This window comes from Phocoena phocoena, chromosome 6 (genome assembly GCF_963924675.1).
Source record: "Phocoena phocoena chromosome 6, mPhoPho1.1, whole genome shotgun sequence".
NCBI classification, from domain to species: domain Eukaryota; kingdom Metazoa; phylum Chordata; class Mammalia; order Artiodactyla; family Phocoenidae; genus Phocoena; species Phocoena phocoena.
The window spans coordinates 8,316,107-8,333,268 of NC_089224.1; the positions used below are offsets into that span (position 1 = coordinate 8,316,107).

The 17,162-nt window shown below is 54.0% G+C and overlaps 1 protein-coding gene across 1 annotated transcript; it reads left to right on the plus strand.

The window, feature by feature from the left end:
- The first annotated feature begins 457 nt into the window (after nucleotides 1-457).
- On the plus strand, nucleotides 458-16,496 carry FAM167A (family with sequence similarity 167 member A). The gene is made up of 2 exons (XM_065879690.1): nucleotides 458-826; nucleotides 16,233-16,496. The coding sequence occupies exons 1-2, from the start codon at nucleotides 458-460 to the stop codon at nucleotides 16,494-16,496; spliced, it is 633 nt and encodes a 210-aa protein (XP_065735762.1).
- Nucleotides 16,497-17,162: the final 666 nt, after the last annotated feature.

Genomic DNA, 17,162 nt, shown 5'->3' on the forward strand with positions numbered 1-17,162 from the left:
TCAAGGGGAGGGGTCAGCACTGACATCATTCCAATCCTTCCTGCAGGCCTCACACCAGCCAGCCGCTTCTCACCGCCTGCCCTTCCCTGTGAGGAGAGGGCTCTGTCCCGCATCCCCTCCGGTCTTCAATCTGCCTTCGCCTCCAGCACTGATAGATCTTCTTGGCAAAGCTGCCTCCAAAGATTCCTGCTAACGCTTGTCTGTTCCTGCATCTTGCAAAGCATGGCGCCCACGGCATCTTAAACCCAGATTGTCTGCAGCTGCTCCGGTGGACACTGCAGCTTCGCCGTCCTCCCTCTGGACTCCGGGAGCTGCGCCCGTCCTAGCGATGCCCTCGAGACCCTCGGCCCCAGCTGGGTGAGACCCTTCCAGAGCAGGACCCGACCTTGCCACCCACCAAGACTCCCAAGGTGCCCTCCACCACCTCCCATGTCTGGCTGCCCAGGCAGGTTCTAGAATGTCTGTGCCCCAGATCCGAGGAGAAGACGCAGCCAGTGGGGAAGAAGGGCCGGCAGGCGCAGCCCCGCCGCCCGATGACCACCTCCGGAGCCTGAAGGCCCTCACGGAGAAACTGAGGCTGGAGACCCGCAGGCCCTCCTACCTGGAATGGCAGGCCAGGCTGGAGGAGCAGACGTGGCCCTTCCCGAGGCCGGTGGCCGGGCAGCGGGCCTGTGTGGAAGAGGGGCCCTCGCGCCCCCCAGGAGCGCCCAGGCGGCATCCTCAGCCTCATGGGATGGCCAGCCAGGATGATGGGGCCCCGTGCACTGGCAGGCTGGAGGGCTTCGAGAGCATCGATGAAGCTATAGCCTGGCTCAGGAAGGAACTGGTGAGTAAGGGGCTGTCCCTCCAGGAAGCCCCAGAAAAGATGCCATTCTCTCTCTGTCTCTGTCTCTGTCTCCACCCCCTGTCTCTCTGTCTCTCCCCCATCTCTGCCCCTGCCAACGGCACATTTTCCTGTTTAGTCAAGGCTGGGCCTCATTACTGTGTGGGTATATGTGGTCCATGTGCCCATCAGCCCCCAACCACAGGTCCTTGTGGAGAGCCTGAGCCCGTGTTTTTTATTTTTAGTTTGTTGGCCACGCCTTGCAGCGTGTGGGATCTTAGTACCCCGACCAGGGATGGAAGCCTCACTCCCTGCATTGGAAGTGTGGAGTCTTAACCACTGGACCGCCAGGGCAGTCCCCCGGAGCCTGTGTTTTGAAGGTGTCCCCAGCGCCACTCCTGGCATCAGAGTCCCATACACTCCTTCCTGGACTGTGACTGCCCCTCTTCCTCTCTGAATCCCTGTCACCGTGCCACCTGCCCAAGCTGCTGGCCGGTCCTGTGGCCCTTCATTCAGCAGGCACCCCCTGCCCCACGGCGCTGCTCTGGGTAGCGGGGCCGCGTGAGGCAAGCACAGGGCAGCGCGGGCGCTGCTGTAAGTAGCTCGGGCTCAGCCCAGCAGCGCTCTGCCCACACTGACGGGTAGACAGGGAGCTGCCCAGGGGCAGCGTGGCTGATCAGGCCTGGCGGGGGTGAAGGCTTTGGGCTGAGGCTCGGAGGCTGAGTAGGAAACTGCCCAGACGTCAGAGCTGGGAGGGCATCCAGGTGGAATAAGTGTGAGCACTGGGCATGCGTTGGGAGCTGGGGCCAGCAGCTCGACCTTTTTTCTGCCCATGGGCACGGCAGGCTCCCATCAGGGGCGTCGCTCAGCACACGAGAAGGGGGTTGGCATGCAGAGCTGTGCGCCCGTCGCCCAGGGGAGAACCACTGGTCCTGGGCATGGTGGTGTCTCAGTAGAGCCAGGTGTGACGCTAGTCGTGTGCTTTCAACTCCTGCCCCACCCAGCCCATCACCTGCAGCCCAGGTCACAGCTGCCCAGTCGGGCTACTCTGGCCACAGGTGAGCCAGCAACCAAGGGCCAGCCGCCTTCCAGAGCCTCCAGTAACTCCTGGTCCCACAGGGTAGGCAGAGGCCTGCCTGGTTTGCTGGGCAGAATCCTGAAAAATAAATCCCCTTTGGGGTCTGGAATTCCTTGTGAGTTAAGGTAAAGAACTGGGGCCAGGAGGGCTCAGGGACTCAAGTATCTGATTAATCAGACATCTTTTTTGGTTTTAATCTTTGATGTTGAGACTGTTTCTCAAAACACGTCTCCACTATGTCTGTCCTGGTAACTGGAGTGTTAGTTGCTTGCAGAGAAGACGCGGCCGCTGGGGATTCGCGCTGCGTCTCCAGACTCCCCATCGCCACTGGGTGCTCTCGGGGCATGTAAGAGGTGAGGACGGATGGACACGAAGCTGCTCTTTAAGTCCTTGAGGCTGCACTGCTTTGATTTGTTTTCATAAAGAGGAACAAAAAAATAGTCCCATCAATCAAGGATTCAATTAGTTGGCATTGGGTTCATTTGAGGTTTGATTGCTTCTGGGAGTGGAGGCTTTTACTTTCTAAGTAGGTTAGCAACCCGCATGGGTCCCCGTTGGGGGTGGAAATCAGAGAAGGAGTTTCCTGGGTGTGAACCAATAGGGCATTCTCTCAAGTTGTCCCCCAGGTCCGCCGGATGAGAGCCGCCCCTCAACCCTGGCTGTATGTTACACTTACCTGGGAAGCCTTGAAACCCCCAAATCCTAGACCACACCCCAGACCAGTCAAACCAACATCTGGGGGTGGGCCCCGGGCGTCAGTAGTTTTTCAAGCTATTCTCAGAGTACAGCCTGGGTTGAGAACCGCTGCCATAGACCTACAGGCCGTGCTCATTTTTCTCGCCAAGCCCATTGCAAGCCAAGCAGCGTGAAGTGCCCCGGCCGGAGTGCACTGGCCGAGGGGAGGAAGGTGGACCAGGCCAAGGGCACCCAGGGGTGACATATGGAGTCATACTCCACAGGCAGGGAGAGGAGCGTTAATCGTCAGGACTGACGTGGCTGCCTAAGGCTGCTGTAAATAAATACAGTGAACATCGGCATCATTAGTAATGCTTTATATCTGCGTATTTTCCCCCTTTCCATGCCACTTCTCTGTGCTACCAAAGGTGGGTAATAAGCCTAATAATAATATCAAGGTTTCTTACCAATTGAGTGACTACCGTGTTTCACATGCATGACTTAGCTCTTCTGAGTGTCACATCACCTTCCCGTTGCCCCATTTTACAGAAGAGGAAACTGAGGCTCAGAGCGGAATGTAGCAATAAGTGAGAGGGTAGAAATTTGATCAGTGGCCTGTCTGTTTGCCTCGCCCAGGCTCTTCTTAGCCACTGTACTACATAGTGTCTTCCAAAGGCAGTTGATTTTGTTCCATGACTTCACAAAGATGTTGGCAGTCGATAGGTGAGGCAGAGGGAGAAACAAAATTGAGAGTCCAGCCCTCACGCTGTGGTCTCTTTTGTTCCTACAGCAGACCTGTGCGATTGCTGTTATGTCTCCGTTATACAGATGAGTAAACTGAGGCTCGTAGAGTCAGACGACCTGCCTAGAATTATATGACTAATAAGTGGTAAACTCGGCCTTCACCAGTGAGAGTAGAACTTCGGGGAGAAAGGCAGGGGGTGAGAGGTGTCCCTCCCACAGGGCCCCATCGGGCAGGCCTCCTCCAGCTGCAGGTAGAGAAACTCTCAGAGCAAAGACTCTCCAACTCTAATGGGAAGATTCTGATCTTGTTAAAATGAAGATTCTGATCCTACAGGTCTGGGATGGGGTCCATGATTCCAAATTTCCAACAAGCGCCAAGGTAGTGCTTGCTGTACTGCTGGTCCACGGACCACACTTTGAGAATCAAGGACTGAAAGGCAGGCAAGATTGGGGTCAGAGAACCAAGAAGGGACCTCAGAGGGAACCCCCAAGGGTCTCCAAGCCTGTGCCCTGAACCCTGTCCCTGCTGTAACTGTCCTTTGGGCTTGGGCTCAGCCAGTGGGCCCCGGGGATGAAGCCACATCGTCCCACACCGAATGGTCCAAGAGCTGAATTAGTTCAAAAGACTTTAAGTCTGAGGTCAGAGCAGCCCAGATGCAGACCAGCAGGCAGGCCAACTGAAATGTGCAGTTCTGCCCGCTTCTGAGATTAAAGAGTAACAAAGGCGACCTATAAAATCCTTTGACTGGCTTGAGAACAGAGTTGAACATTGGATCAACACGCCCACGCTCCTGTTTTGACTCTCAGTCAAAACATTAAACTTCACGTCATTGTTTTCCCTAATTCATCATCCGGTAACTCATTGAAGGTGTCATTAAAAATTAACCTGTTTTTTAAAAATAGTGATTTCAAAAGTGGTTTCAAATAACCTTTGTTTTATTTTAAGCCCAGAGTCAAGTTTTCTCTATACCCAGGCAGGCTCTCTCTACCAATTTATCAGACCCGTGTGCAAATTTGTCTTTTCTCTTGACGTGGCCAAGGAAACATGAAAAATCTGTAATTCAGTCAGCTGTGTAGCTGTTTGCCCCACGTGATGCCATACTCAGTTGGCTGGGAGTTCGGGGTCAGTCGTGGGTTTGTGCCCTGAACGGGTCTCTGACCATCGAGAGCTTATACCGGAGCAGTTGATGAAACCAGCGAGGTTCTTGTCAACGCTGACCCTCCTAGAGGCGGGCGATGTCGGGTCTGGAAGGATGGGCGGTCCGACCCTATCTCCTAGGAGGTTAGCTCAAAGGCAGAGAGCGACTGCCTGAATCTTGGCTTATTTCCAAGGCCAGAGAGGGTCCTAGCAGCTCCCTCAGGGTCCACCCTTCCTCTCAGCTTTCACTGCAGGGAAAGTGCAGTCGCTCCTGACACCGCCAGAGACCTGCAAGTAGAGGGTTTTCCTTCAGAGTAACATGTTGGGGGTACGAGGAGGGTGGGAATCCTTAAGCCCTGTTGACACTGCTCCTCCAGCCAGGAAGGCTTGACCTTCAGCTCCCTGTGTATTCAGGAAAGGTGTCACCATCCGGCCATGGGAGGTAGGGCAGCTTCGGGCCACCTGACTCCCCAGGCTGAGACCCAGCATCGTTTACTGGGGAGACCAACTCAGAGCCTAGTGAAGTGGCCCTCTGCAACTCTGCTTGATCCAGGCTGCTCCCGCTGCCTGAGGCCACAGCCTCCAGCTTTCCACCTTCAGGGTGGCCTCACTAGGTCCAAGTGGCCTGGAGTGGGGCTGGGGCAATGCTTCAGGAAGGGGTGAGCTAGAAAGGACGTGGCCCTGAAGCTGTGGGTTCTAGCTGAGCCTGAAATTCAGAACATGTCACAGACCTCTGATTGCGTTTGGCCCCCAGAGCTTGCAGCCCAAGAGAAAAAGGGACGCTCCCTTCTGCCTCTCTCTTTAGTCCTGCTAAAACGCTCCCCTTGCCAACATGAAGGATAAAGAAAAGGGAGAAATCATCTACTTGGCCTGTGCGGTGCCAAAACTAAAACCAAAACAAAACATTCCAGCTTCCTAAGGCGTTGTCTTTGTGGCGAGAATCCCTGGCGTCAACAGGTATTTTTCTTTCAGCCTCATGCAGGTGTTTGATCCCCACAGACAGAGCCCCCCCCCCCCAGCCAAAAAGGTGTTTATGGTTGTTAGAAAAAGGGAAAGGAAATCTGACAAGTTTTAATTATTCTAAGGCCTGCCATGGCAGGAGGCCCGTAGCCCTGGGCCCAGCTGGCCTCTCCGGGTTAACCCTCTCTTGCCTGTGCTACCCGCTTGACAAGCAGGTGACTGGTGTGTCCAGGCACAGCCCTCTGAGGCCAGTGTTATCCACTGCTACCGAATGATAGCGGCCAAATGACAGTTCGAGCTCACTGAGCATCTTCTAATGGGGATGGAGGTGAGAGGCGTGAAGGTGATAGCCACGTTAACCCTGCCCATCTGAGGGAGCATTTTATGGTCCTCGAGGCACGTTTACATACAGTATCTGAGTGAGACGGCTTGGAGGTATTTGCTGTTCCCGTTTTACAGATGAGAAAACTGGGGCTCAGAAAGATGATGAGCCTGAGAGTCAGAGAGGTGAAGTGACTTGCCCAAGGTCACATGTAAGGGTGTGGCTAAGCCAAGACACAGACCTGCATCTCCTGGCTCTGGACCCAGATCTCTTTCCTTTGTACTGGGTACAGGTGCTCACATCAGATGTTCAAGTCAGTGGGCCCACGAGTTGTCAGAAAGCCTGCATTTGAAACTCTGCTGATTTCAGAATGGGGGGACTTCCCTGGTAGTCCAGTGGTTAAGACTCCTACCCTCCAATGCAGGGGGCGCAAGTTCAATCCCTGGTCGGGGATCTAAGATCGTGGCGCGGCTGAAAAAAAAAAATCAGGCCTTGATTTTAGAACGGGACACGTGTAAGGGACACGTGTAACAGAGCAACGCCTTATAACAACCCTATGGCAGGGATGGGGGCAGCCATGCCCGGTCCATAATGAGGATAATACCTTGCTCAGAGCTACCCGGAGGGCTGCTGGCTGACCTGGGGTTTGATGCACAAGAGTTTCTAGCCCAGGTGTCACTTTGCCCGAGGCTAGCAGGGGCTTTCCACCCATCCACTCCTGCCCCAGGGAAGCCTATCTCGTTAATCTGGCCAGATACCGCCCTTTAGCGGTTACTAAAGAATTGTTAAACAAAGGGGCCTACAAAGGAAATACTCCAAAACATCAATGATCTTTATTTCTGGGAGCTGATATTATCCTTTGGACTTTTCTGTAGTTTCTGAAATTTCTAAAATAGAAATATATATGATTAGGGAGAAAAAAAGATTATAAAAGTAAAAGACAAAAGACGGGAAAGAACTAAGGTCCTCTTCTTGCCAGTGTAATTGGCACACATGCCTCCCCTCATAGCTTCCAGGTTAAATAAGGCATCGGATCTCCTAGAAAAAGATAAAAAATGGGATCTGCCATCGCTAGACATCCCCCACTCGGCATTAGGTGGGAACTGTTGACCAGTGGGATGAAGGTGGCTCTAAATCAGGAGATCCTGCCTGCTTTCCATCTCTTGGCCACCTTGCCATGCAGAGAAGAGGATGGGAGAGGGAAGGGCTAGAGGCCTGATGGCCGCACTTAACCAGAAGAACAGCGCGAGGTGGTCCTGGGGCTGTAAGAGGCAGGCGGGCGTCCTTCGATCCAACTTGTTCGTTCAGTACGAGCTGTGTTGACCAAATGCCTGGGCTTAGGTGCTGGTGCCGGTGGGGACAGGGCCCTTATCTTTATGGGGCCCCCCTTTGTGGATGAGACAAACATGTAAACAGTGACACCGTGAGACAAGAGCTATGCTAGAGGAACAGTAAATGTAGTCCCCAAATGCTTTGGGGTGTGAGGCCCATGTTGAGCAATCACCGAGTGCCAGGCATGGTGGACTTTGAAATTAACCAAAGGGAAGTACACATCCCTAACTTCCTTAGCAACCAAATCCACGTCTCCAAGGCTTGACATTAGCCTTCTCCTTATTCCCATTCCCATTGTCCTGTGATAATTAAAACCCAGCTCCTCGGAGGGGCACCCTCCCAGCTGTGGTAACTACCCTCCAGGCTAGTGTGTAGTAACTGCTGGATCAGGCACCCAGTGCATTGGGTACAACCAGGGATCCCTCCCAGCCCTCTGTGGAAATTCAGATGCCGTAAGGCTGGGACTTCCCATGTGCCTGCAGGTGATTCTAATGTGACGGGGCCAGTAACCGGTCACAGGTGGAGTCAGCAAAGCATGCAGTTTGTGACTCGATCAGACGTCCTGTCAAGTTCTACCTCATCCTGGCTGTGTGAGTTCAGGAAACCCCGTTAGCCTGGCCCTGGGTTTTGTCATTGTAAAGCGGAGATTATACATCCTACCCGGCAGGGGGTTGTGACGGGACAGCGAGGCGGGCACAGAGGGCAGAGGGCACCTGCTGGGCTCCCGAGGTGGGCTGGGCAGGCACTATGCACGCAGATCCATGTGCCTCTTCTATGGTGGCACTAACACCACCCCCATTTTATGGGTGAGGAAACTGAGGTAAAGTGACTCGCCTGTGGTCAGCCAGCAGACAGAGCAGGGATTGGAGCCCAGGTCTGCCGGCCTCAGAGCCCCTGCTGCCCAGCCAGGGGCTCCCGAGGTCAGAAGAGCTTCACGAGGCTTTGGGCCGTCAACACCTCAGACGTAGTTCATGAGTCGAGCAGTCAACACGCTGTCTCAACTCCTGGAACTCTGGGCCGTTGTTCTCCAATGCTTCCCGATTCTGCACTCTTTCAGGCACTCTCCTGCCTCTGAGAAGGACACTCGTTATCCTGACACAGAGGGTGGTACACAGGGTCTCGGGACTGTTCACGTCCGAGGTGCCCCTGGGCTGGACTGTCCGTTTCTGAGGGGTGTGTTATTTTACAGGCTCTGGACCCACCCTTGCCCCGGGGCTCCTCCAGGGGCTGAAAAGCCGGCACTGCCCTGAGGTGCTGGCCACGTCCCCAGGCTCAGGCGTGAGCCAGACTCAGCCAGCAAGCTGACAAAAGCCAGGGAAAGGCCACCGAGGCTCCCTCCAGGTGGCTAAGCCCTCGACAGCAGGGAGATGGTTTCCAGAGCTGCACCGAGGGTCTGGCACTCGGGGGGCACCGCTCCCGGCCGCTGGCAGGGTCAGGCCAGGCCCCAAGGTGCCCAGGAGCCAGGGAGGGGCCCGGGTGGCAGGCAGCCCTGGCTTCTCTACCTCCCACGTGGCTCCCCCCAGGGCGGGCACCCCCCCCACCTCCACCCCCACCCCCGGCACAGGGACTGAGGAGGACAAAGCCTCCCCCTGCCAGAGCAACTGCTTCGCGCAGTGCTGGTTACAACTATGGACGGAGCCATCGGTGCTCGAGCAGGAAGGAACCCAAGGGGTGGTGAGCCTTCAGTTTTCAGCCAGAGAGGGAGATGGGTGGAGAGGTCCTGCGAGTGTCCACTAGCAGGTGCTGCTCGGGGGCTCCCCCTGCCCTCTCTGGCCTCTCCCACGCTCCGGCCGGCGGCCCCACGTCAGTGCTGGACACACTGCATGGCGCTCAGCAGTCCCCGAGGTTTCCCGAGCACCCAGGGTGTGCTCGGACTCACCCCCTAACTCTGGCATGTGAAGGGGAGCCAGGTCACAGACGCCCCACGGGCACAGCAGACACCCTCCTGAGATGGGCTCTGAGTCCAGCCCAGCACTGAGGCTGCTGTGAGGCCCCTCTCGGGGTGAAGCCCAAACCATCATTCCCTCTAAGGAGGCAGGTTCCAGGGTAACGGAGCGTGAAATAACTTGGGAGAGCTAATGGCCTTGCTCACACTTGCAGAGAACAGATTTGCTTCACTTCCTTTGGAAAGCACAGGTGGGACTCTATATATAGAAACTGCAGGTGCAGGGGCACCTTAATCACTCATAGGAGACCTAGTTCCACAGGGCTCGCTTCCTGACTCTTGGGCAATGAGGGATCCTGGCTGGTTCCTGGGCTCACTCGGTGTCAGACGTGAAACTCCCAGCCCATCCGTTTCCAAGCCGGGGAGCCCAGAACCCAAGAAAAGTCTAGAAGTCCCCACACAGTTGCTGCAGGGGTCTTCTGGGGGCTCCCTAAGGATGCCAGGCACCTCAGCCCTGTTCCATCACATTTGACAATGGCCCTGGCTAGAGCTGATCTCCACGCAATCCCTTAATGAAGCGCTACTCCTGCCTGTGCTGGTGGGCGCTCCCTGCAGGTGGAAGTTCAGAAGGCAACCCAAGGAGCTCATGGCAGAGCAGGAAGAGCGGGGGGGGGGGGGGGGGGGGGGGGGGGGGTCTCATCTCTGTCTACTCTCTCGCCTAGAGACACCCTAGCAGGAGAGGCGGGGGGGCCAGCCCTCCCTGCAGTCTTGCTTGGGGCTCAGGGGGAATAGCTGTGCTGTGGGCCCCACTCCAGCAGCCTGGCACAGGGGGGCACCATCCCGGGGCTAGCCGTTGCCCAGCAAGGCCCCACACTTGCTGTCCAGGGCAGTGGCAGGGAAGTTGGGGAAGTCCCCGGCCCACCCTGCGGGCCTGAACCCATCGTGTCCAAGCTGAGGACACCCCTGCCTGGGAGATGCCTCCACGGCAAATGCTGAGGTGCTTCGGTGTTACTGGCTCTGATTCTGGACAGACCACTTGGTGACGAGATGCTAGTACTGCCCTACCAGCCCAGCCGGCCGTACTTCGTATTGATAACAATGGGAAGGGTGACACAGGTGTCAGGGGTGAGCAATCACCCCCAAAGTGTGTGGGAAGCATGGGCTGGTGACTAGTTCTGCCCCAGGCAGTTGGGGAACAAAGGAGACTCACACTGTCCTCCAGAACTCCTGAACCTAGTAGGAGAGATTAAGAATGTCGTATGGGAAATAAGAAAAAATAACTGACGGCTTAGCTCTATGGAGAATGGATAAAGTGGAACTAATATTTGTGGAACCCCATGTCCCGGACCAAGTGTCTTATATATGTTTTGTCTATTTAATTCTCAGAACAGGCAGGCATTATTATTGCACCCATTTCACAGATGAGGAAATTGAGGCTCAGGCAGCTTGAGCAACTTGTCCAGAGGGGCACCTCCAGTGAGTGGTGGTGAAGGACTTTGGACCCACAAGCCGATGCTCTGTTCATTCTACTCGAGGCCTCTCCCCAGGCCTGGAGGGCAGCCTGGGTGGGAAAGTCAGGGATGGTGTCCTAGGATTGTCCCACCTGTGTAAAATCAAGACCTGGCTCTAGGAGAATTGAATTCATTCATTCATTCATTCGATCAATGCCTTTTTTTTTTTTAACTTAAAAAATATATTACTTTATTCCAACTTGTGTTTCCACCTCAGCCATGCCTTTTGAGCACCAGGCCTGATCTCTCCTGCGTGTTTTACTGTCTGGTGAGGAGACAGGCAATGCTGTGTGTAGGTGTTGCTGTAAGAGGTACCTATGGTTGGGGTGTCACCCAGCCTGCAGGGTTGGGGGGCAAGGGCTGAGCTGGGCACGGGGATGGTGGCGTGGGAAGGAGTGGTTCTGGGGGAGGGGACACAGACCCAGCGTGGCTGCCACAAGGCGCCAGGGGCTCAGAATGAGAGTTCAAGTCTGGAGAGAGCAAGGGAGCCAGGAGGGCCGGTTGTACCTTTGAAAGGTCTGAAGAAGGGGAGAAACCTGGCCACTGGCCTCTTGACTGCAGGGCTGAGTGCAGAGAGTGGGAGGGGGGCAGGGAGGCGTGAAAGGATGCCAAAGTGCAGGCTGACAAGTGAATGTGGGTGTGCTCATCTGGGCCTGTCTTTCCCGTCTCTCCTCTCTCACAGAATTCCTTTCTTGGGTGTACGGCTTCTAGGGCTCCCTCATGTCCAGGATGCAACCTTATGAGGTAGGGGGAGGTGATGAGCATCCTCTTTCCACAAAGGGGTCACATCTCCTGCCCCGGGCCACTCATCTCCTCATAGGCTGGACTGGGACTGTCTTCATCCATTCAGGCCGCTGCAGCAAACCATCTCCGACTGAGTGGCTGATAAACCACAGACATTCAATTATCACAGTTCTGGAGGCTAGAAGTCTGGGATCAGGGTCCCAGCATGGTCAGGGGAGTGTCATCTTCCGAGTTAAAGACTTCTCGCTGTGTCCTCACATGATGGAAAGGGATGAGGGGACTCTCTGGGGATCTCTTTTTTTTTTTTTTTTTTTTTTGCGGTACGCGGGCCTCTCACTGTTGCAGCCTCTCCCGTTGTGGAGCACAGGCTTCGGACGCACAGGCTCAGTGGCCATGGCTCACTGTGGGATCTTCCCGGACCGGGGCACGAACCCGCGTCCCCTGCATCGGCAGGCGGACTCTCAACCACTGCGCCACCAGGGAAGCCCCCTGGGGTCTCTTTTATAAGAATAGTAATCCTATCATGAGGGCTCTAACCGCATGACCGCATCACCTCCCAAAGGCCCACCTCCTAATACCAACACATTGGGCTTTAGGGTTTCAACATATGAATTTGAGGGGGACACAAAGATTCAGACCAAAGCAGACTAGAACCCAGAGCCTCGGGGGACAGACCTGGGGGCCTTCAGAATGCACCACCCTGTCCCTCCCAAAGGTCAGCCTCACCTGCGCAGGCGGCAGCTTGGCCTAGGACCTCCCAAGTTTGAAAACCGAAGACTTTATCATACAGTATGTAGAGCTTGACTCTTGCCATTGGCGACGGAAGGTCCCTGCTGGGGCCTGAAGCACCCCCTGCTCTCTGTCCTGGCTCTGGGGCTCTGCTCTGACTTTCCCTCCCGGCAGACAATGGCTCCAGGGGCATCAGGAGAACCCAGATTCAGCCTGTACCTGCCCCAGCGCCAAGATTGGGGCTGCAGAGCAAGCGGAGGCCGAAAAACATGTTCCAGCCTCTGCCTGAGTCAACAGCATCCCCTGGAAATCAATTCACAAACCCAGTTTGGTTTCTAGGGCGTATTTGAAAAAAAAAAAATTATTTTTTCCCAGCATCTGAGGTTGTCATCCAGAAGCACACCTCAGTGACAACCCTCACGTTCTTTCCTCACAGCGTGTCTCTGGCTCTTTCTCAGAGGCCAAACCCAAGGTCAAATAATGAATCATGTTTTATCCAGGCTTCCATTTCTACACAATGCTGATTAAAACAACAACTGGACGTTTAGTTGAGCTAAGTCATGAGACAGGTTATGAAAACTCTTTCCATGGTTCAAGATTAAGTCTCATAGAGAAGGGAGCATGTTCCGAGAAAACGGCCTGGATTTTATACCCAGTCTCTCTCTTCAGCATCAGTCAGAGGCTAATTGTGGCTGTTGGGCTGGGATAGCTTAGATTCCAGCCTCAGAAATCGGGATTGAACAAAATGCCCTTGATCACCTTGGGATTTTTGTTTTCCTGTCTGCCTGGACACTGTCCATTCCAAGAGCTGCAAGAAGCAAATAGATCATAAGTAATGCACCAGAGAAACTGAATAGTATTGGTTAAAGAAGAGTAAGAATTTCACTAGGTAGGTCCTTTCTCTCCAGGCCTAGGTGCAGAATGTTGAAATTGGACAGGGCCTCCCAGTTTTGAGCCTTTATTAAAAAGACTTAGACGCTGGCCCTAAAACCTGGCCCTGGTGACTCAACTATCAACATGAGTTTAATGCTCTCCCTGGCAGAGGCTCAGCTGTGGGATATGCCGATTTCAATCCCCGCTCCCAGGGTGGCCTGTTGCCTCTGCAGGGTAAAGTTACTTGTAGGATTCTCGGAGGCGCTGCCTGTAACTCCAGCAATCCTCTAATTGCGGTATAGTATTTGGTTAAAGGGTGTGTTCCCGCGGGGTGAGAAAGCACACACACCACGGGGGTGGCAGCTGACCCGTAGCCCTGTTGCAGTAGCTGTGCTGTGGTCAGTGCTTGGCTGTAGCCAACACATGTTTGATTCTCTGAGTCAGATAAGAATGGCTCTTAGGAGAGGCTGGTTGTTTCTAAGGTGGAAGGTGAAACCCCAAGGGAGGGAAGAAGTAGCTCAAGGCGGTAATCAAGCTGTTCTGCAAGAGGAAGAGGGAGATTTCTTGGGTTTTGCTTGAAGGGATAAGGGGGCGTGAGGGGTGGTGAGGCTCTGAGAGCGGGGAGGGGCTAGAAAGGGGGCATCAGGGAGGGTGGCGGTCGGGAAACTCAGGACAGAAGAATCAAAGTGTGCAAGTGGTTTGCTGTGATGTCTCTTTATCCGAGTCCCATGGATCACTAGTGATTTCCTGGAGAACTAAAAGAGGGGCTGACTCCTGCCTCTGGACTGGCTGGAATAAAAACATTTACTGGCTGCAGTAAAATGGTGCAGAGAACAGTATGGCGGTTCCTCAAAAAATTCAACATAGTATTAGCATAGGATCCAGCAATTCCACTTCTGGGTATACTCCCAACAAGAAGGGAAAGCAGGGACTTGAACACGTACTGTGCACCTGTGCTCATAGCAGCGTTATTCACGAGAGCCAAGAGGTGGAAGCAGACCAGACATCCATCCACGGGTGAAAGGATAAGCCAAATGCGCTGTATACACTCAGTGGAATATAATTCAGGCCTAGAAAGGAAATTCTAACATGTGCTACAGCGTGGATGAACCTTGAGGCCATTATGCTGAGAGAAACGTGGCAGTCACAAAGCGGTAAATACTGTACTGATTCCACTTACACAAGGTAATTGGATAGTCAAATTCACAGAGACAGAAAGTAGAATAGTGATTGCCAGGGGCTGGGGGGAGGGCAAATGGTGAGTTATTATTTAATGGAGAGCTCCAATTTTGCAAGATGAAAAGAGTTCTGCAGGTGGTTGGTGATGACAGCTGCACAGCAATGTAAAAGTACTTAATGCCACTGAACTGAATGCTTCAAAATGGTTAAGATGGTAAAATTTGATGTTCTGTGTACTCTAACACAATTGAAAAAATCCCGGGGGGAAAATAGCCTCTTAGCCCTGTACGTTTTGCTTAGGTTTCTTCGGGGGCTGAGAAAACTCATTTCTATATGGATTTGGCTTGATTACAGTGGAGTTACCTCTTAAGCGGGAACTCAGTTTAGGGTTTAAGTGTGGAGTCCCCCTTGGAAAATTCCTGTATGGCCCACAGAGTAGGTGGGAAGGGGGCCAACGCTGCTGCTTTTCCTCGTAGCCCTGGAACAAACACCGTGTCTTTGAGCCTCAGGTGCAACGTGGATTTACATCCATGAGCCGTAACGAAATACGTCTTGCAAGCCAGTCCTAGGGTGGGCTGCTCACGCTGTGGTGGGCCCTCAGGACCAAGCTCAGTGAGGAACCAGAATGATCAGCCTCTTCTGGTGTTGGGCTCCAACACGTGGAGGGACATGCCTCACCTTCCCCGCGGGAAGCCATTTCCTTCCCCTCATGCAGAGGCGAACGCCTCCAAGCTCAATGGGCGTGTCAGGTGTCTCCACCGAGGTGGCCTTTGTCCAGCCCAAGGAACCTGGACAGATGCTTTACTATCAAACCCCCCGCCCCACCTTTCAGCTGACTCTGATGGGTTTTCAACACTAAATTGTTCTCTGAATTTGGACCAGACCTATTGGCCATAGAAAAATGACCCCTTCCCCCCACCAGGCCTCCCTGCTGACCACATCTCACAGGTACTTCCAGACACCTGCTCAAAACTGAAATTCTCCAACTTAAAAGGATCTTTTCAGATTGAAGATGCAATTCCAGAGGCCAATTCCTTGGTTCAGATCTGAGCCATAGGGTTCCTAGCTTTCAAAGAGAACCATCTTCAAATTACAGGATACCCCAAAGAGAAGTGGTTCAAGCCAAACTCACAGAAGACCATATTAAATAAAGCAGTGGTGTGAGCCGGCACTGACTTTCAGACAAATTGGACCCCCATCTCCTTCAGAAGGGCTTAGGCAGCACCTAGCCCAGTTCTAGGCATGGCTGGAGGCTCCAAATAAGTGAATGAATGACCAGCTGCCCTCTGGTGAGCCTGCCAGCATTGATTTGGCGCTATTCTAGATCAATACAATTTCTGATTGGCAATACAGTTGGGTTGTGATGCCCAAGGATTGAGAAGTAAACTAATGAACAGGACGCTATGAATTTTAACCCCGTTTTGCCATTAAATACTTTGCTGATCCCCAGGCAAGACTTTCTATCTTGGTTTTTCTCACCTGTAAACTCTGTATAAAAGAGATCTGTGGAAGTACATCAAAACACGGAAGAGAGAAAACAGAGCAATGAAATGCTTACCGGTGAAGTCGCTAATTTCTCCACCCCGAAATGCACTTGGTTCCAAGGCCGAATTCTTAAATGTTTAAAATGCATTTAAGACAGACATTCTTAAGAACGCAGACATTCTTAAATGTTTAAAAAATAATGTGACGGCATACCCACCACCCAACGTGAGATACAAAACATCATCAATAGAGTTGAAGCCCCTGAATACCTTCCCCAATTTCAGTCCCTGCTTCCTGCCCAAAGGCAACCATGCTCCGGAATCTGGACAAACGTGATAACCACTGCGCTACAGAAATGACGCCTGAATTTGGTATTTATCATGCCCACGCAATTCTTTATACCCTTACTCTCTATATATATCTGTAAACAGTGAGACAGCTGGAAATACCTTTAAGCCAGGACTGACACGCATGTCTTCCAGAAGGATTTTGACACAGTATCTAGCTTAGCACAAAGGATTGTTTGGCAAGCACGTCCTTATTTGTCACCTCACTCTGTGTGTCTTTTCACCTCCCTGAGCCGGGAACGGGCTGTTCTCTCTAGGTGGACCCCAAATGGTGATGGCAAGCCCCTCATTAGGTCTCCTGTTGACAGGCCTGGGCCCGTCCGGGACTATGGAGCTGAAGCACCGACCCCCCCACCCCTCTCCCCGGCCCAGCTCGGCGCTGACGCCTCCCCCGTCTTCCCTTGCAGACGGAGATGCGGCTCCAGGACCAGCAGCTGGCCCGGCAGCTCATGCGCCTGCGCAGTGACATCCACAAGCTGAAGATCGAGCAGACCTGCGACCTCCACCGGCGGATGCTCAACGACGCCACCTACGAGCTGGAGGAGCGGGACGAGCTGTCCGACCTCTTCTGCGACGCCCCGCTCGCCTCCTCCTTCAGTCTCTCCGCGCCACTCAAGCTCATTGGGGTCACCAAGATGAACATCAACTCCCGCAGGTTTTCTCTGTGCTGAGAAGCCCTAAACGGGGCGGTGGAGCCGGAAGGAGGGTTTGGGAGGTGGACGGTGGGGGGCGGCGGGGGTGGGGGGGCGTGGGAAGGAAGCTGAGGCCCAGCTACCCGAGCGGGTCTCCCCGGAGGCAGGGCGTCCCCAGGACCTGTGACACGTGCTCTCAGGGCCCAGCTGTGGAGCTCAGTGTCTCCATGCCTGGCCCTGGTTTAATACCCAAAGAGTCCTGCAGAAGGGCTGCCGCAACCGCTGTTCAGTGAGACCTGGGTCCCCAGGGCACACGTCTCATCCTCCCCTTAGTGACCCACATTCCTGTTTCCGGAATCACTGGTGCTATGACCTGGGAACCCAAAGGGGGACCAAAGCTGTGATTCTTGCAGAAGGCTTCCCCAGGGGCACCGACCCCCAAGGGGAGGTGATTAGATGTCAGCCGCGCCCATGTCACTGTTGCTGTCCTCTAAGTACTGGCTCAAATTCACCCTCAGTGGGTGGCTCAGCAGCCTCGACAGGGACCCACCAGCAAAGGAAGACCAAAAGGAATAGCACGTGGAGCTTGGGGAAGCAGGCCCCAGAGCCGCAGCCAGTGCCCCGGATGAGGTCTTTGACCTCGGGCCTACAAGTGCGGGGTACACTGTTTGCAGTGTGTGTGGTCCCACCGGTGTAGCTGGGGGG

Coding starts and splice junctions, on each gene's coding strand:
- FAM167A (XM_065879690.1), top strand. CDS start 458: ATGTCTGTGCCCCAGATCCGAGGAGAAGACGCAGCCAGTGGGGAAGAA. Junction 827..16,232: donor CCTGGCTCAGGAAGGAACTG/GTGAGTAAGGGG, acceptor CTTCCCTTGCAG/ACGGAGATGCGGCTCCAGGA.